General features: G+C 43.4%; 1 protein-coding gene across 1 annotated transcript; it reads left to right on the top strand.

Moving 5' to 3' along the window:
- Positions 1-4,049: 4,049 nt before the first annotated feature.
- On the top strand, positions 4,050-20,648 carry LOC112564043. The gene is made up of 12 exons (XM_025238609.1): positions 4,050-4,528; positions 8,602-8,709; positions 11,028-11,154; positions 11,416-11,562; positions 11,953-13,865; positions 14,124-14,336; positions 14,450-14,605; positions 15,313-15,596; positions 15,934-16,141; positions 16,464-16,675; positions 17,032-17,116; positions 17,998-20,648. Exons 5-12 carry the CDS (start codon positions 12,068-12,070, stop codon positions 18,414-18,416), a joined length of 3,375 nt encoding a protein of 1,124 aa, XP_025094394.1. The 5' UTR covers positions 4,050-4,528; positions 8,602-8,709; positions 11,028-11,154; positions 11,416-11,562; positions 11,953-12,067; the 3' UTR covers positions 18,417-20,648.
- The last annotated feature ends 124 nt before the right edge of the window (positions 20,649-20,772 follow it).

Raw genomic sequence — 20,772 nt, forward strand, 5'->3', positions numbered from 1 at the left:
TTCGCGAGTGTATTTGTTGGCGTGCATTCTCGTGCGTCGGTGCGGGTGTGTATTTATGTGTGTCAGAGAGAGTGTGTGTGTGTCAGAGAGTGTGTGTGTGTGTCAGAGAGAGTGTGTGTGTCAGAGAGAGAGAGAGAGAAAGAGAGACGCTAAGACTATGCGCATCCCCCCTTGCTCAGGATGGCGACACCTGTGCTTTTTCAAAACAGCGAGGTTGTCATGCAAAATGTAATACCTTGGTGATGGTAGACTGGAGGCATGCTCAAAGCTTCACTCCTAATTTTGTTAACTGTGTGTCAAGGCTGCCTCTGATCTTTCGCGTGGCCCATCCGGTGTATCTGGGATACCGAGATGCGCGCGCACTTTTCTCCTATCTCCACCCTTCCCCCCACAACCCGAGACACACACAGAGACTCTGTCTTCTCCTCAACTCTTCTTCATTTTCGTTTTTTCTACCTACCTGTCCTTCACTCTTTCTCGCGTGGGTGCCTGCAAGTAAATCCTGCTTTCAGCGTGCGAGCGTGCGCTTGTCCTTGCGATACACAGACATGACAGGTGAAAGGCAATGTACTTTACGACTTCAAGAAAGCGATCACTTTTAATTTTTTTTAAAACTCAAACATTAGGCTCACTGCCCAGAACGTGCATTAACTCCGCGAGTAAACTCATTTGTCAAGGCTCAAAGCCAGCTTTTTCTTGCTAAACTCACCTGGGGCGTTGGCATGCGGGGTGAGGTGGAGGAGGCTGAAGGGTGGACAACATGTCAACTCACCTGCAGGCTCGCGTCAGCATTCTGCCCTCAACATTATTGCCTGATAATAAATCTGCCTCTTCCAACCCTTTTTCCATGTAGATTGTACATACAAAGACCGCCGAGTCCCGTCCTCGCCAAACTTTCAGTCCGCGCCAGGGTGCGTCGGCACGCTCACGAAATAGCCATCAGCTTCCCCCGACCTTTGACCCCGGTTCATTCGATGACGCCCATTGAGCTTTGATACCCAGGTAGTTATGAAGTTGGTTGCTGTTCTTACACAATATATCATTCCGCCAGTAGAGTGTGCTAGTCACGAAAGCAGGAGTTTCGTCTAAGGGAGATATTCTGAGTATAGTCTATAGCTGGGGTGAGGAATGGTTTTTACTCCAAGGGCCATATTGATATCTATAACATCATTAGCGGGACATGCAAAATTATCTAATTTAAAAACTAGCTTGCACTATTTGGTCAAGCTGTAGTCTCACCACAGTGTGTTAACACTCTGCAACATGTACAGTCGTCGTCTGCCTGGCACTACTGTCCTCTGAGTCACCACAGTCCGCCTTCTCGTCATTAGGTGAGCGAAAAATGTGCCTGACTCCTGTGAAAAGCATAGTGAAACTGTTTGAGGTCTGTAAAATACACTTTATAATCAGAAAATTCATTGAGGAATTGCACTCATTGCATATCTTAACAAAACATTTTATTCCTAATGAACACATTTCTGTAATCATCATTGGTATTTAGTATACACACAACCCCTCCTGATGGAGTAGTTTCTAGCATTTACACACTGTCTACACACATGCTAGACACACACACACATGCGCAAATAAACTCACAAACCCAAATACATTTTTACCAACCAAAACTTTTTCTATTTCTCATCTTTTGGAAATCCACGAGAAGACAACACTGGACATTTGTAAGCCTGAACCACTCACTAAAGTACACAGCAATGTCGACATTTGTTCCTGAACTGTATGTGCCGAGATGGTGAGGAACACTACGCGTATCGACAGCTGACATCGAACTCTGAAGTGGTCAACCCTCGGAGTAGTCAACCCATGCATTCTCCAAAATCGTCCATGTAGGCCCTGGGTAGCCGACGAGAAACATACCTGTATGGAATTTCCTTGCTTGTCTCTCAAAATCTACTTTTTTATTGTGATTCATATTATATATATATATATGTTGCTATGAAAACATCATCAACTTCGATTAATAAATATAAAATACGCTTTATTCTTTCTTTTCACCCAACTACCTCCAGCACCCCTTCCCACCTAGCCTCTTGTTCCTAACTTTGACTACCACGAGGTCCCTTGTCCACAGCAACCCGCAATACACGATCTGTGAAGCATCGCCAAAGTCATCGCGAAGGTGGCAACATTTCCCGACGAGCTTTGCCGCGTCCTCGTTGTTGCCACAACACTACAAAGCCTGCCGACGCGCTTTTGTTTGGCCGAGGAATCAGCCAGGGTCTGTGAGTGAGTAGCTCTGTCGACACTAACATGACAAGAGATTATGAGAATTACCAAAATGTCACAGTTCGTGAGGTTCTTACGTTTACCTACGCCCTGGTCCACAAGTCTCGGCCCTTCACCTTCGGGTGTGATTGTGTCATCACATTCAGCGCTCGTCCTGCAGAAAAGCGACGAGCTTTGTTTACAGTGAATAACAAACGTATTAATGTAGTAAATATTGTAAATTAAATACATATTATAACACGGACATAAAATTATCGTTTTTTTTTCGGAGGGTGAAGGACCTGAACACATTTATTAAACACTTAGGTATGTTCTCGTCAACTGTAAAGACGAAACTGAAGATTTTTTTCCTATCATCTGTTTGTTTACTTTTATGTTTATTGACTTGTTGGCCGTGATTTGTTTGTAGTCTTCTCTATGCAGCTCCATCCAAACTGGGAAATACCCTTTACAAATTTGATTATTATTATTAAACAAACTCAGAAGTACAGTATACCCATTTAGTGCTTACCTCACAACTCGTGCAGGAACAATTTTAACTCTTCTAAATAGAAGAGAAGAATAAGTTTTACTCCTCTCTGTCTTGTCACCTTCCTGTTTGTTTTTCTGTCTGTGGTAAAGAGAAATAGCTCAATATGTATGCATGTATGAGTGTGCGCAAGATTATGTCGACAGGTTCATACATAGACTCACAACGTTGTTGTTATGTTATTATCATTTCTAAATGAGTAATGAAGAAAACAAAGGAAACCTCTTTCAGCCATCTTTTGACCATCTGGACATCGCTCAGTCTGAGGCACTACAGGTGCACCGACAACCTTCTGTCCCCCTCCCTCTTGCATAAATCTGAGTACTGGACGTCAGTCGTGACGAATGATGTGTAGGAGGGCACCGGGTAGCGAGAGGCAGGGGGTACAAGACGACAACAAACAAGCAGGCACCCGTTAAAGCACCTGCAAACAGAGACGCCCTTTCACCTCACTGGTGCACGTACAGGAGGGAGAATGAGTCTGAAAACCAGCGCAGTCTCATTGGCTGAGCTCGTCCCTGGGGGGCATCAGGCACCTCCCAGCCACTTTGCTTATCTAATACCCCCTTCCAACCTGTCACTTTGATTTCCCCCCTTAACTTTTCCCCCCTAAAATTCCCCCCTAAGGAAGCTTCATTAGACGGATATCTTTCAACCTTCTGCCGTTTTGTCGAAATGTCTATTGCTGCTTCTTGATGATGCTTCATGGTCCCTTCCCTGTCACTTCCATAGTTGGACAAATCCCCTGTACTTCTCAGAAGGTCGGAGAGACTTGAAACGCAAGGGTCGCCTCGTTTTCGCTCTCGTCTCACCTCGGAATCGTTCGCACCTCCCAGCAGGCTACGCGAGTAGAAGGCTCTTCCTGTCCCAGTTACTTTCCCGCCTACGTAGGTCATGTCTTGCTCGCCTTTTTTCGTGTCTTTTCTCTATCCATCTCCCAACAACCTTTTCGGTTCTTTCACCCCCTCTCTCCACCTCTCTCTTTGCACTCATCCTCCATTGGCCACCACCCGCTGCACGTTCACTTGCCCCTACACCTCTTGCCCTCCTCCCAAAGTTCTTCACACGATGCGCCCCTCCCTTCTTCCCGGCCATCACCATTACCTTGACTTTTCAATGTATCCACTTACCTACTTCATTTACACTCCTTAGACCTTTCCCTCCCTTTCTTTTCAATCTTTCCCCGCCCATCCCCCTTTTTATAGTATCTGGTGCCTTGCCTTCACGGCAGCTGTTGATAGGCAAGGCTGGAGGTCCGTTCGCTGCCAAAGGTGCACACCGTCGGCCCCCCTTATCGCAATAGAGGGAGTTTGCGGTCGTGCCCAAGCTGTGATGAAAGGATGATGTCACAAATAGTTTTAAGTCTTTTGTGCTTCCTGTGGTCGCTCTGAATAGACCTGTCCCCCTCCCTACTCCTCTTGTTAACACGCCGCCTCTCTATCTGGCAGCGTTGAAGGTGGGCGAGATCCGGTCACAGACGTCAGCCAGCACCCACAGCTGGTCACCAGCTTTGAAGACTTGCTACCTGCAGGATGCAAGGCTCATTGAGAGAGTGAGAGAGAGGGAGTCGTCTGAGGACCTGAGTCAAACATGAGGAGTAGGACGATGCTTGTATGAGCTTCGAAGCGCCAAACAAAATTTTTCCTTCAAAAAAGTGGAATTGGAAAGTTCAGAAATCGTTGTGGAATTTATTACAGCCGATCCCCAAGCGTCCTCCAAGAAACGCTGATTGCAGCAAAAATGAATATCAGAAAGGTTTGTTATCTTTTATCTTCATTGACCTGAAAAGGTGTCCTTATTTAGTTCAGCAACATACAATAATCTCAATGAATACTTTTACTTAGTGACTGTTACCCGAAATTCAACGTTTATCGTCTTTGACTGTCCTCTTTATTTTATTAACTATTACCTTTTGAAAATATTTTAATTACATTTATTTCGCTTAAAGCTTTTGTGTAATTCTTTACTAATGCTTTTAAATGTTAAGCGACCTGTTTGATACTATGTTTATTATATTGTCTTTTTATAATATTATGTAACAAATCTCAGTAATGATTGAGAAAAAAGAGTGAGTTGTGTGTGTGTGTGTGTGAATGAAGATGGGTTGCAATTACCTATATCTCGATAGCTTTCATCGACTTTAACACAAGTTATTCTAGAGAAACCCTACTGCTGAGCATCTTCTAAATTGTGACCTTTACACCTGGCTTGATGGACAGAGTCTTGCAGGTTTGCGGAAGCCTTGTTACTTTCCAGAAAAAGTGTACTGCCGCAAAGAGCAAATGTCATGAAGAAGAAACTTCATCTAAAATCTGTTTCCTCACGAATGACAGATGCCATTAACTCGTAAACTTTATGGATGGCGAAGTGCTATCAACCGCTGGGTACTTGCCCTCGTCACCCTGTGCGAAAACACAGGAACAGTGAGCGAGGTTACTTGAGAAAAAGAAGAGATCGAGAAGATTTATCTCTATGTAATAGAGAAAGGGGGGGATTGGTGTTTTACGCCGTGCCAGCAACTGAGGCTATATTACGGCAAGCAGCCAGCCCTGTAAACAGATGCCACGTGCAGAGAAAGAACAGCGTGCCCGAGACGAGAAATGAACTCTGGGCAGCCAACCTTCACTGTATTGCTGACAGGCGCTAACCGTTGCGCCACCGGACCGCTCATGTAATAGAGAAAGGCTGAGAATTATCCTCGATAACATTGCAGCTCTCTAGATGTCTCTTGGTTTGAGTAGAAAAAAAAAGTATTTACAAGCTTCTCAAAGTATGGACATCCTCACTGGCAGGAAGACACCGTCTAGATGGCGACCATAGATATTTTTACCAATGGACATGGATTTCAAGTGCTACAAGCAACGGTATCCGAACTGGAAGACATCCACATATTAGCCGGTTTGATAATCGCGTGATACAGGGTACTTCCCCCAGTTGACCCAGTTGCAGGATGAGTATTGCACTCCTTACAGGAAGGTAAGGCGAGAGCCAGAGCCAGAGAGATGGTCACCTCCTGAACAAAATTGTTGGTCTGAGACTCCTGGGACTACCATTAGCTCTAATAGCCTTAATGTCGGGGACAGACAGCCTTAATGGCGGTGCCAGCCCCAGAGGCGGACATGACCTCAACAGTGGAATGACCTCAATAATTCGAATGACCTTAATGGCAAATACAAATTTTTTTTTACTTTGAAGTGCGAAAATAAAACATGAATTTCCTGCCCGAGAGGTTAAAAAAAAATATTCCCACCAAATATGACCGTTGAATGACGTCCAACGAAGCGGAACCATTGTCGCTGCAGTGAAATAAATTATAGACAGCCGAGTTGCTTTTTTGGCTTTACTGACGGTAAACTTACTGTACAGGTTCTAAACCATTATATAAATGTCTCCCACCTTTTTTTTCCTGACGATGAACTAATTGAAAGTTCAAGCTGACGTAAAGATTCTGAGGGTAAAGGACACCGTTAACTATTTTTAGGTTGTTTAGGGAATGAGTACTTGTCTCGGGGTGGAGGCAGACGTTGTAGATCACGCTCGGTTTGTCAAGTGTGAGGAATGTTACCCGCTTGCCAAGCCAAACCCGTTTGACTATACAATAACTGCGTAGAAATCAAGGTTTGCCTCAGTTTTGTAAAGAAACGAAAAAAGCATGAAAGAGAGATGGGGATCAACAGGATTTCCGTGTACAGCCCTGTATTATGTAGTGATATCTACCCACGCTGTCCTGAAATATGGTTCAATGGTCTACCGTAGTAAACTATTTGGAAGGTGCGGTCTCTCACTTTTCGCGGAACCTTATAACACCAGTAAACCTTTAAAGGAAAGCTGAGACTATCATAATTCTCTTTCTATACCAGTCCAAACAGCCTCGTGCTGTCAAATCAGTCCTCGTTCTCACAGATGAATTAAAAAAACTTGTAAAGCCTCGACTTCTCAATCCCCCTGATTTGCGGATCTCTTGAACAATCTTTTTGAGTGTTTGAAAAGGTGCGGGGGTGGAGTGAAGGGGTAGAAGAAGCAATTTCAGAGGATCAAACAGAGAAGACAAATGTAGCAGAGAGAATTTGTGTGCAAACCTGGAATAAAAAAATAAAAAAAAATAAATAAACACAGCGGCGCAGGTGAAGAAAAAGAGGTTTCCGAGACAAGTCCGGGAAATGGCTCTCACGCCATCACGAAGGCGTTGTAAGCCGTTGGGCAACAAGGCAGCTGCGAATTCCTCCCACACCGCTCCTCATGCTTCTCCCCCTTGGGCTCCATTCTCTTGCAACTGCTTTCAAGCTTCGTCGCTGTTCTCTTCGAGGTCAGGACAAGATGGCGGCTCGCGATGTTTGACACACACGGCTGAAATTCTACTTGAACCCAGAGTAAACTCCTCGTGTGAGCTCCTCCACGTCCACTTGAAATAGACAGCTTCGGAAGCTGGAGGTCCGAAAGACCAGAGAAAAAGAAAACGAAAAAGAAGAGGATTGTCGTCAGCCTTAAACTTTGTATTTGCTTCTTTCTTTCCTTCCTTCTTTCATTGCTTTGTTTCTTCTTTTTGTTTTCCTTTCTTAGTTTCTCCGTTTTTTTTTTGTTTTTTTTTTGTATTCTTCATAAGCTTCTAAAATGTCTTCCTAACTCACTGACGGTGAATTCTTTAGTAGTCTGTAAGTATATTAGAGTTTTGGGGAAAGTTGAATAAGTCATCTGTCAATATCTTGAACTAATTTCACGCGTTTAATTTAGAATGAAGCTTTTAGTTTTGTAAGATGCTCCTCACTTCTCACTTGGTTCCTCCCGCGCACAAGCACGCTCACACACACATAGCTGAGAGATAAAAGACTCTCACATTATAGATATTCACAGGACAAATCTTTATTTACGATTGTAACAGAATAACTTAAAGTTATTCTTTTTTTACATCTAGCCCTCGGACTAAGCGGCAGATATAAAAACATTACATTAATTCAAAAAAGGCAATAAAACATAGAAATTATGATATGTAATCAAAAAAATTTGGAAAAGGTGTTGTAGGAGTTGCACTTTGAACCTGTACAGACTGGAGTCCGTTCTTTTGGAGTTCTGAGGGAGGCTGTTCCAAAGAACACTCTCAGAATATATATATATATCATATATATTTCGCGAAATGGTATGAAAAAAGATTCTGAGTATGTAATCAAAAGTCGAAGGCAACAACACCAACCGCAGTTCCAGAAGATGGAGAATGTTGCGCAGCTGTAGTACAAACTTGACCTTTGCCCTCACGAGGCGAACGTACGGACCTGTCCGCTAGACTTGCTCGGAGGGTGACATTTGCAGAGCTCACCTGCTGCGGCTAGGAGACAGGTACCTCAATTCCCCACCTGCCTTTAGGTGATCGTGAGGTACTGGCACTAACCATACACACACTCGCGCCGCGGTGCACGCTGGGCAGGTCAGCGAGTGCAGTGCAAGACGAACCGTGCTCGTCAGAAATGACAGCATCTTAAAAAAGGAAACAGATGAATTGTTAGTGGCTGGGCACGATGTCCACAAATAGCAAACATACCCCGAGTTTCTAAGAAACTTTTTGTCGATCGGTGGAGGAGAATGTGGATAGAAGTTTATTGACAGGTCTCACACGTCATCGATAAAGTCTTTGTAACAACTCCTCTATTGCAAGCAAGCACGCACACACAACAAACTCACGATATGCAAATGAAGTTATTATACTCGATAGACTTCTACAAATTAGTGAATAAAAAACTATTTTATGTTTTATCAACTGTTTACTAAATGGAATATATTACTTATTGCTTCATTCGTTTCAAAAAAATACTAAAATCATCTCGTGCCTTTTGCAGATGGTGGCAGCCTGCGTGCTGGCAATATCCGGAACCATTGTCATGACAGTGTCAAAGACGAGCTTGCTTTTTCTGTGGGCCTGCAAGCCATCCACCTACAAACCAATGGTAAGTACAGTGCAATACCTTGAGGACAGGTAACGTTCAGCACGTGACTACTCGCGAGTGTGTGCAGACAGGTCGCTGCGTCAGCACCTCGGCCTTTGGAAGTCACTCGACAAAAGAAGGTACTTCTCGGGATGTCTTTAATGTACATCAAACATTGACCCAGGTGCTGCAGTCTGCTAACGGACTGCGTTACACTTGCGACCTAATGGACCTGTTGATGCTTTCTTATCAGCTTTACTTACATTGAAACACAAGACTTCAAAGGTCTTCCTTTGGAATAATGGCTCATTTGAAGATGCCAGGTTTTTTGGGGGGATGCGTGTGGATATAAATGTTTGTGTGAGTGCGTGCGCATGGGAATCAGATGCAGAAGGCGGGTATCAAAATCAGTCACAGAAAAATCAACAGAATCGTCTGTAAATATGTTGTATGGCAAAACTGCATATATATATATATACATTTCACCGAGAAAACGGACGCAATTCAGTGGACTTGACAGAAGTAGCTCATCTTTGTCTATTCTCGACAGCACAGCACTCAACAAGGAGGATTTATTGACGGTTTTTGCGTTGCTTACTTTCCCTCTATACTTATTTATTTGTTGTTTTATATTTATACACTTCAGATGCTTCATATATATTTTTTTAAACATCATTATGACATTTTGAAAGTGTTTGTAGACCTTGTGTCTTGTGTGTCAGTAACATTACTGTTCTCTCTGGCCCAGTCATTTGGGGTCACCTCGTATATTTTGTTCATAATGGGTTCTCTAGGGTCAGTCATATTTCATCTTTCTTGTCCCATCATAGCGAGAGAACCAATGGTTTGTAGTAAAAGAGACTAATCGCATGTGCACACGCGGTGCTAGAGTTGAAGAGCCGACGAAAACGAGGCTGTAGGAGCAGACCGTGTGGAAGGTGTGCCACTCGCTGCAGGGCACATAGCACGTTCTCGTCACAGACGCCAGGGGTCGCTAGTTCGGCAAAGGGAGGATGCTGGTATTTGCCGACCAAACAAACAGTCTGCAAGGTGTAAAGATGGCTTCCTTGATAATGAGTGTCTTTACAGCAGCCGTGGTTCGCTCCCATCGCACCTTTGGACGGAGACGTCCAGCCGCCACCAAGGGACAGCAGGGTCCACTGTGTTACTGAAAATTGTTAAAAAAGCACTTCGGGCCTTCTTTAGGGTTTTGAATAAAGTTTCGCCTCAGACAGAAGACACAGAAAGCTCCCTGAAACCATCCCTCAAGGGTCATGTTATTTGAAGACTTTGCCCGTTCATTCAAACTTCCTGGCTTAGTCAGCTGCTTCCTTCACAGTTTTTTTTGTTTGTCAGTATTTGAGAGTAAGATGCTGTAGGACAATTTGTGGATCATTAAATGTTCAAATTTTGAAGTAAAGTTTAAGTATAATTTGAATCTTAAAAATAAAATTCTATAGCCTCTCCATATGTTGCTCTCATATCTGCCAAATGTGTAAAGATTTATTTATATTTAACGCTACCAAGCTCTAAATTTGTAATTAAAAAATGGAAGAGATAAAAAAACCAGCTTGAAAGAAATTAAACACTAGTGGTAATCAAAAAGAAAAAAGAAAAACTCTCATGATGACAAATCTGTAAGCAAGGAACACACGGACTAAAGTATTCAGCAAGCAGCTCTTATGTAATGAACGTATGTTAACCTCAAAGTCAGGTTGAGAGCACCTCCTTGGGTCAAAAGGTCAGTGTGAAAGTGAAGCCTGACATCTGGAGGCGGCAAGGTTCATGTGAGCTCGGCTGAGAAAATAACAAGTCACCTTTTGGTTTCCTTTTCTGCTCTTCACACTCTCTCGGTCATCGCATGGGCTGAGTGCTGCTCAGTTTCACAGTCCCTACCTGTCTAAAGTGATTTAAAAAAGTAAGAAATAAAAGATGATTTTTTGAAAAGTCTTGTACACATTGCCTGCAGACAGTCAACTAGTGCTGCTGCTGCTCCTTGCAAGATTTCCCCAATTTCTTTCTCCATACAACGAAGACGCATTTGAAGAAACACACACAATGTAAACAAAGGTTTCCACATGGTTCTACATCTTTGAGACAGTTCACATCAATTTTACTATTACATACTCTAGTCTTGATTTTTATTGGGCCTTGCGCCCCAATTGTGTTCTGTTCAGATGTCTGTTTTATCCGAAGAACTGATTAAAACATTTTGTAGATACATAACATACATAACAACAGGTAAAATTAAAGGTCAGTCAGGTTTGTTTACGTTTCTAATACTCACAAACAACAAGCCGTAGAAATACTTTGTGAACAAACTTTTGATTCTGTTTTAGGTACGCGACCTTGTGTCTGGTGATGGTGATACCGGAAGTAGTCTCGATAGCGCGGACATTATGGGGCTCTACTCTGTTAGTATCAGGCTCTTTTGTACAGTGGCCGCCCTTTCGCCTGGTCGTGCTGGTAAGTGCATCCATATCGATATGTTGATTTGCATTTGTTGATTTGATGTGTTGAACTGTTTACACACTGGAACTCTTGAACGAAAAAACACGACAGAAGAATGTGGAAAACAAGTTTAAAAGCAATGTCTAAATAAAAAACACGATTATTATTATTGTGAAGCACTAGCAACAAACTAGACTTTTTAAATAAAAAATGTTTAAAGAGATATTGTCCGCGTTGTGATCAATCGCAATGCATTGGATCTGATGATGTTTTCAGGACATCCTTATTGCCATACTGGAGTCAGCCGCGATGACATTCTTTACCACGGAGGTTGCCGCAGCGTTGCCAGTGTACATCGTCCTCCCCCTCATGAATGCAGTGCTGCTGCTGCAGTCTTTGCTGGACCAGTGGAGGCCGAGCAGAGTGAGTACAACAACATTGAAGATTCAGTGAACTTTAGAAGCGATATACTGTTCATCATAAATGTAGCAGACAGCAAAATGAGTTATTAAAGAAAGTGTGATTGAGCACAAATAGGTGGGGAGATAATAAAATACAATTAAACTTGTTTAAATTACAGAAAGCTAAGAAATAAATTAGAAACATTTGAACAAGGACAGGAAGTAGAATAGGTAGTAACGAAGGTTTAGAAGAATGATGGAAGGTCAGAGGTTGGTTGAAAGATTGAAATACTTGTTTGAACTTAAAGTGCAGTGACCTTAAATTGAAATCTGTAATGCTTGATGGATGTGTTACATCCTAACTTGTTCACCGTCCAGTGTTCAGACTGTCGCGTGTTGGTCTCCTCCCCAGAAACCTCTTGGTGTCCTAGAAGCGGTCTCATCCAGCAGCTGCAGCCTAGCGTGTCGCGCCTTCGGGAGCGTTCTGTGTTTCCTCGGCATGGTCGGCCTCGTCGTTCTGGCCAGCCATGCTGGTCGTGCTGAACCTCGTGGACATCACCGAGGCTGTGGCTCTGGTAGCCAGCCTCCTGGCTCTCTCCGTGGTTTGGTGCAAGCCCGTCCGCCGCCACATCCTGTCTCCCGACAGGTCCTCCATCGCGCAGCGGCACAACGTGACGTTGCTGCTGTGTGTTGTCAAGGTGGTGTGTCTGGTCGGCTTCTCTATACTGACGTCTGCTATAGGAGCCACGGACAGGCGGTTGAGCCAGGCCCCAGAGTCACTGTGGCAAGGTTTCCTCGTGCTTCACCAGCGTGAAATCCTGGTGTACCCTCTCATCGCCCACTCGCTTAGCAACATCTTGGCGTGCGCGCACACCCGACTGGGAACGTACTACACGGCCACTCGCTCCTCATTGGTGCTGCCAACCGTCCTATCCACGCTGGTTGCTACAATTTTATTAATAGTCACCTGCACTGGAGCCTTGCCTCTTGATGTCGGCCTCGAGGCGTGCCAACTGCGATCTACCGAAATTGCTTTTCTTGCAGCTTCGGCTGTTCTTTGGCTCATCCCTTTCGCGACCCTGAGACAGAGCTACTTCCACCCCGCACACGTTTTGTTCAGACCGGAGATCGAGAGCTTCCTGGCCATCAACTACAACAGTGTCTGCTTTGACCAGAACCTCTTCCTCAACTACAACCCGTTCTCAATCGCGTTCGGCGAATATATGAAGGTAGGAGAGAAGCAAAGCCGCGTTTTCCTGTGCACGACAATGTACCGGGAGGCAGACTACGAAATGGAACAGCTCTTGAGGAGCCTGTCACGAGTTTCCATTTCAAAAAAGTTGCGAGCTGCCGGAGTGTATCTCGAGTCCCACATCTTCCTCGACAACGGCGCCAACGGGATGACTCTGAACGAGTTCGCGCTGCAGCTAATGTCGCTGGTGGAGAAGTGCTTCTCGCTGACGAGAACAGAGAGTGCCATTAACAAGACACCCTCGGGAATACAGATCGTCTGCATCCTCCCTGGGGGCATGCCCCTGTTCTTCCATCTGAAGGACTCCTCTCTGGTGAAGGCCAAGAAAAGGTGGAGCCAAGTGATGTACATGAAGTACATCCTGGACCATAGGATAAAAGCTACTTGCAGGGAAAGTGTTACGAACATGCCCAGAAAAGCAATCGACGAAATGAGAGTTGTTCAAAAAAACAGTGCCACCGAAGGAGCAGATAATAAGAACAGCGAGATTCTGCTCCAGATTCGCTCTCTACTCAACGGCTTGAAGGTGGAGGAGAAGGCCTCGGAAGACGGCAACCGTGACTCGGTAAGGAACTCGATCACAGAAGAGCGGTGCGAGTCGGAGCAAAGTTCCGACCAAGGCATCGACATCGCTGACGATATTTCGGACTCCTCCAGCCAGAAGGAGACGTCGAAGGTGCCGGACGACAGCCAGAACACCATGGCCTCTGACCCCGCTTTGAACCGGGACAGCAGTTACAGCAGCCTCCTGTCAGGGAATCTTCACCAGGGCAAGATCAACCCGGCCTACGTCCCTGACGAGGACGAAGAAGCTCCCCCTAAGTGGTTGCCGCAGTTCGTGAGCAAGTTTCTGGGAGCGTCTCCAATGCACGAGTCAGAAGGAGAGTCCACATCGGCAGACCTCTCTCTACCGCCGCGTGAAGTGGTGGAGATTTTTCCAGAACCCGTCTACACCCTGCCTGACAGTGGACCCCACCAAGCCAACAGCGCAGATGCGTCTGGAAATGTCGAGGCACCGTCTGTAAGCAAAATTTTCCTAAATTTTGAGGGATATCGCCTTGTTAATGTTAAAAGCGAGTGATTTCTTTAACAGTGCAATTTTTGCTGGCGTTGGTCTACTTTGATGGGGGACTAACTTAATTTTATGAAAGGATGTTAAGCGTCTGGCAGAAGCGATATTAAGTGTTATTTTAATATAACTTTTACAAAATAGGAAAGTGTAATAAGCAAACAAAATACTTGCTGTAGCGACTGTTTATCTAACTACCAAATCAACTTGCAGAAAACAACACTTGCAATAACTTTCACAATAAAGCTAATTTTTGTCACAGGTCCTTTGCCCCGAGCAAGGACAGAAAGCTTAGACAAACAGACCTACATACTGGCCACCGATGCGGACATGTTGTTTTCGGACACTGCCGTGCTGGATCTGGTCAATGCCTGCAACGAAGACTTGAGGCTGGGCGCCGCGTGTGGCAGGACTTACCCCATGGGCAAGAAGATCAACCCCATCGTCTGGTATCAGATTTTCGAATACGCCAAAGGTGAGCAGCCACAGCTTTTTGGATACTTTTACCGCAGGTATATTTATGGATAATTTAGCTTGAAGATAAAAAGGTTCTATGAATTTATTTCTGGATGCTGTTTCTGTGGGCAGATTTCTGGATGATCAAGAGCGCCCAGAATGTGATCGGTTCCGTGATGTGCTGTCCGGGCTGCTTCAGCCTCTACCGCGCCAGCGCCATCAACGACGTGGTCGGCAAATACTCAGAGCCCACTACTCGAGCTGGAGATGTCTTCACTAAAGATACAGGTATTGTCATACACCTGATGATTAAAAGAATACAACGAGGCAACTAAATAATTAGAGATAATTACTGTAAGGTTATGAAAGGAATGGACTGGTTTTTCATTGGAGTCCTCACGAGGGCGGAGACTGGTCCCGCTGGTGTCAGATCTCTTCTACGACTGGTACTTCTGGATGAAATAAATAAATTAATACATGATTAAAAGGGAACAAGTATTTTCAGGCTACTTTAATATTATGTGGAAACAGGCATTGTTAGGGTACTAAATAATAACTATTCAGATGTTGTTGAGCTACTGAATGACGAAAAGTCCTTTTGCCTGTCCCACATTTGGCCCTCAGCCATCTCCTTTCTCTATTGATCACCAGTGAATCAGCTCTTCCCAAACTGTTGATGAATAACGAAAGCCCGTGCACACGGTTACAAGATTCCGCCCAACATTGTTCGGATGGCCACAAATTACTTTCAAATTAGCTTTCAAATTAGAGAAAGGTCGGGTTTGCAAACATACAAAGAACCATCATCGCCAAGCGCCACCCTTAGTTTGGTGCTTGCTTGCTTTGCGTGAAAGGAACACCTGTCTCTTTTAGTAAAATTCGTTAAAAACTTTAGAATTATCAAGAAGTCGTGGAGGTTGGATGTGAAGAGGTGGATTGAGAATCAAATAAAGAACGTCAGTAACTGGAGACTGTTTCCGCACCTGTAACAACAGGCGAGGACAGGTGGATGTGCACTTTGATGATGATGAAGGGATGGAAGCTGCGCTATTCAACGTACGCCGTTAACAGCACGTACTGCCCGGACTCCATCAGCGAGTTCATCAAACAAAGGCGCCGCTGGATCCTCTCCGACTTCGCCAACTCCTTCCTCGTCTTCCGGAACTTGCCACGGCTCATGCGCAGCAACGGCTGCTTCTCCTTCATGTACGCCTTGTACCTGGTCCAGCTGTTCATCATCGTCATCTTCTCACCTGGCACCACGGTCGTCATGCTCACGGTGCGGTATTCTTCCGATCATCGCTCTTTGATTGTGTGTGTGTGTGTGGGGGGGGCAGGTCACATGGCGGGACCTAACCAATGAAAGTTAGTTGCATTCTTGGATCGTAGTTAACTTTATTATAGTCTGGCCAGTGTCCGTACATATCATCTGGTTACTTTAAAAATTATAGAAAATTTGTGCATTACTGTCATCGTAGAAAGAATTTTGGATTGCCTTTTTTAAAATTTTACTCAGAAAATACACTTAGTGAACTCTATTTATTCAGTAATTCGTTTGTGCGTAGTGCTACTGATTCTCTTCTTCTACTGCTGATAATGATGATAATGCGTAACAGGTTGGGGTGGAGCTGCTGACTGGTGCACCTTACCACGTGACCACCCCGGTCATGGCCATGATTTTCGTTCTGTACGGCCTGACCTGCTGCCTTCTGTCTCCTGAGGTACAAGTGCGGGTCACGAAGTTCTCCATCATCGTGTTGGGTATCAGCATGGCGGCCGTGGTCATTGGCGCCGGCGCCTACGTCTTGATCGACATGATCAAGTGTGAGTTCCTACAGAGGGCGCATAGGACGTTACAATCACGTCAGAAACACGTTACAGTCATTGCTACACGTTTCATCCCAAGGAAAAATTGTAAATGAGTGAAAAATTTAAGTTTAAAATGGGGGAAAACATGGCTTAAAGTCTCTCCATGTAGTCCACCTGATTTGAATCCATCATTCCATAAAGTCCCACAGGAATTTGCCCATTATTTCAATACTTTAGTTTGTTCATACTTTGGCAAAACCACTATGACACAAATCCTCCAGAAGGAGGAGAAGCCCTATCTCTTACTGACAAGTCCTCCCCCTGTCTATGTGTACAGCCATCCAGCTGGGCGGACTGTCGTTGATGGAGCACTACTTGCTGCTGGCGCTGACCGGCTCTCTCATCTACGCGGCGCTCATGCACCCTAAAGAGTGTTACATCCTGGTCTACGGAATAGTCTACTTGTTTTACTTCCCGGCAATGTACATGTTGCTACCCCTGTATGCCCTCTGTAACATTGTGGACCAGTCGTGGGGCACGAGGGACAATGTGAGTCAAACTGTGTGGTGTGAGTCCAACTGGGTTCCTAAGTACAAGTCGTACTGTGTTTAACAATTACTACAAAATAATATTAAGGAAAGTGTAAAAGGTAAAACAAGGTAAATGTAGCCCAGTGACCTTACTGTCGTAGTTGTTGGAAGAGATAATGACCATCCTCTCTTCTTTTTGTCTTACTTTCCCTAAGTAGTCAGGTGCCAATCACACAGGTGGTCGTTTCACACGTGTATCAAGCCGGCTAGTATACTGAAAAAGACAGATTGATTGTTTCTTGTTTTTGTTTTGATTCACATTTTTAGTAAAACATGTATCTTTAAGTCAGTGTGCTTTTCTTCTTGTATCCACAGCAAAAGCCTAAGGTGCCAAAGCTTATTTGTTTCCCACGGATAAGGAGGAAAAAACAGAAAAAAGCCAAAGATCCAGGAAGCTGTGGTATGTAAGACTGTTTGCTCACAAAGAATAATTTAATTAAATTAATGTTGTCTGCTGTATTAAGACAGCCTCTTAACAGAAGACTGTTTCAAACTAAGCATTCATGACGAAGGTAAGCTGAGTAACACAGTTTGATATTCAAGGAGCATGACAACAGTGAAGGTTGCACGAACCTCATTGTCAACAGGAAAGTGAGTGAGGTTGTCTGCCATTGGCATCGTCAGTTAGAGTGAAGATAGTCTTTTCTTCAGAATGGCACACAGATGCACCTTTAGACTAAAGGCTGTTCTAAGTCAGGCAGAAAGAGAGATAGAAATACAGTGATTATTGAAGATGTTTAAGAGGAAGTGGCCTCATGGTCCCACGTAGAGCGATGTGTTCAGACAGCATCTTAACTCTGTGTCTACCTGCGAGAGCAATTACTAGCAGGCGGCAAAGATCACAGGCACACGCCAGGGGCTTGTTGCCTTTTAACACAGCTTCTAGACCAGGATGAATCTGAAGAAGAATTCATCATGACAGAGAATTTCTTTCGGAAAATCCCAGTCATTTCACTGACGGTCGAACTGCAGTGTTTGCCTTGATACTCCAATGTTGAAACCAATTTTGCTTTACCGAGCTGCTGAGTAGTTTACACAGTTCGACAGGTTTGCAAATGTACAGATAATGCTGATTAAAAGACAAGATACATCCTTTATTTAAAAATATAAAATAATTATTATTCGGTACTATGATTGTGACATTTCTGTCAAGCATGGCGTTATCACGTGTGATTCTTCAGTAGCTTAAAATGTGTACAGGTGGACACTTATTAGTTCAGACACAGGAATTTAATCCTGCACGATATCTTTTTTGATGAAAATATTTCCATGTCTGCACAGAAAACCTATCTGAAGACCCCGCCGCCGTTTCGCAGGAAATCAAGTCTCTGAGCCCGGAGGAGGAAAGCTTCTGGACTCGACTCGTTGTCCAGTTGATTGGAAAGAACGTGAACCTCGGTCTCAGCATGGAGGACCTCGCCAAGGGGCTTCGCAACCTTCGATTCCGCGTGGTTGTCGCTGTGATGGTCCTGAACCTGCTGTGGGTCATAGGTCTGTCGTTTTTTTATTTGTGGTCCTTCAAGTCAGGCTCGCAGATCAGCGCCTACGGAATCCTCAACGGGGTTCTCTACGCCTTCTCCTTCTTCATCCAAATCGTAGGCATGACTGTCTACCGTGTCCAAGATGGCGTTCATCGTCTGGGCAAAAAGATTTACGGCACGGAAAAACCATACTATGTTCGCAGCGCAGACGAGAGATGACCACATCTGAAAACATCTTTGACGGAAGTTATATTTCAAAGACCAGGCCACTGATTGTATCATCAGAGCTCAAGGCTCTGCTATTCATCCTAACTCTTCCACAAACCAGCAGGAAGACAGCGCCCACAGGGGATTGCTTGTAAACCGAAGTAGTTTTCTTTCCAGAATCGTTTTGACTAATCTGTCAATGCATAGTACCGATTAAATCGGTCGTCAGAAATTTAGTAAGTGTAAGTAGTAATTAATTAATACTAATTTATACAAGAACACCTAGTTCTTACGAAATATCGTACAAATCAGAAAGAGGCGAAGAAAGTGAAACGGGGAAAGAATCAACATTTTCTTTTATTTTTGAAAGTAAATTAACAGGTATACATTATTTATATCATGCTACGAACTATAAGTGAATTATGACTCTAGACTGGCAATTGAATTAAAACGTGTCGAAGATAGCGAGTATACTTTCAGGCCCACTTATATATGAATGTATTTTCCGACTGAATTTTGTACTCACATTCCTTATTTATTGATGGAGATTCTTTAAGTTCATTTTACAAAAGTGTACCCTAGAAACAAATTTCCAAGAAGGGTCACGAATATCACAACCGGTGCTTCTTCCCCTCCCAGAAAGATAACGACTGGTGGTCTTAAGTTTGTCACTTAAGTTATCACACTAGACTTATAATTATACATTTGATATTTTGCGTCTGTGGCTTGCTCTGCCAAGTTATTTTTTCTCGCATTGTTTCTTTTTCCGCGATAGTTGTATCCTTTTTGAGTTGAAAGGTCAAAGACGTGGACGAGCCAATTAAGGAATGTTTCAGGATTTTGGGGTCTCAACATAAATTTTGTTTTCTTGCTCTCTTTGTGCTACAAATTTAAAAATAATTAACTCAATTTAAAAAAAAAAACTATTAAACTTATTTTCTATTACCTGCATAAACAATGCACCACTAGTTGAAAATACTGATCCTAAGACTGTGAATTCTTGTGATTGGTTTTTCCCACCCCGTCCCTTTCTTGTCGACCTTATAAATGTATTATGCATGTATATGATAGCCGTCTGAGTGAATGATTGCCTTTTAGAGGACTAAAATATAATTCTTTATACAAATAGACTGTTTATCAGTGCATGCAAGTGCAACCTTGGCTGGCTTCAAGAGTTGTTGTGACTGTGGGTGTGTGGCATTGCTATCTGTTGCATCCAAGCTACCAGCTATTTATTTATGACTGTGCGCCTCAGGTATGCTATGAACACGAGGGTGAATCGTTGGGTGTAAAACGGTTTTGTGTATTGGTATTTCAGAAGAAAAGCTTTGGTACCAACTTTTCTATTACAATCGCTTAAACATTTGAATTCGCTTCATTAGTAGAATTTTTGTGCATATGTGGATGAGATCTCTTGCTGGGAAAGTAGCTGTGCCTGTGAATGAAACTAGAAGGTCCTGATGTTTTTATTTATTAGAGCAAGGAGAAGCAAGACTTGTAAAAGTATGGTTTATATTACATTTTGTGATAAATATGATTGGCTAAAATATTTTTGCATTAGTTTTGCGTGTTAAGGTTGTTTACAAGCTTTCTGTAGAAATATACTAAGAAATTAAATAATTTTAAAGTAAGCTAAGTGACCTTTGTTCCTAGCTGTTAGATGCAACATTTTAAAAACCATTCTAAGTCTTCAAGTATTGCAGTTGCCAAGTAAGTTCTAGCAGTATTCGTAAGCAATTATTAGGTTTTCTATTTTACTGAGTGTATTGTCTCTAGAAAATGCTGTCTATGCTTTCACTAGAATATGTATCACTTGCAAAACTCGGGATAGATTATGGTTATCAAAACAACGGGTATACTGTATACTACTGAGTGTCATTGTGATACCGTGTACTGTCCATAACACAGAAACAGAAAGAGTAAATTAGTGACAAAGGACAGCAGAGAGGACAGTAATAGTGAACAGCTGTCAGCATCAAGGCATTACAGAAAATATAATAATATTTCAATGACCTATGACCCTACTAAACGTTTTAATGAAGTCGTAAACTAAGCTATTTAATTTAAGTAGTTTAATATAAAGAAATACAAAGATGTCTGGGATCCACTGGGATCTGAATGTATGGGTGTGATGTATGCAAGATTATGAGAGGTGTTGCTATTTTATTAAATTTACATAAAACTGCATGACAATGTTGATATTGCTAATATAACTTAGTGAAGGGTTTTCAGAAATAAAGTATACAAAATTAAATTGACCTGTGTATTGTATTTCATATCGTAACAACCCCCTGTCTTCAATCTGATGTGTGTGTGTGTGTGTTAAGAGAAAGAAGACGAGCGATAGAGCGATCTGGATGACAGGAAT

This window comes from Pomacea canaliculata, linkage group LG5 (genome assembly GCF_003073045.1).
Source record: "Pomacea canaliculata isolate SZHN2017 linkage group LG5, ASM307304v1, whole genome shotgun sequence".
In the NCBI taxonomy this organism is placed as follows: domain Eukaryota; kingdom Metazoa; phylum Mollusca; class Gastropoda; order Architaenioglossa; family Ampullariidae; genus Pomacea; species Pomacea canaliculata.

What these genes read in the sequence shown, in the direction of transcription:
- LOC112564043 (XM_025238609.1), top strand. Translation starts at nt 12,068, where the DNA reads ATGCTGGTCGTGCTGAACCTCGTGGACATCACCGAGGCTGTGGCTCTG. An exon ending in GATTTTCGAATACGCCAAAG is followed by an intron (nt 14,337 to 14,449) that starts GTGAGCAGCCAC and finishes TTCTGTGGGCAG; the next exon opens with ATTTCTGGATGATCAAGAGC. An exon ending in CCACGGTCGTCATGCTCACG is followed by an intron (nt 15,597 to 15,933) that starts GTGCGGTATTCT and finishes AATGCGTAACAG; the next exon opens with GTTGGGGTGGAGCTGCTGAC.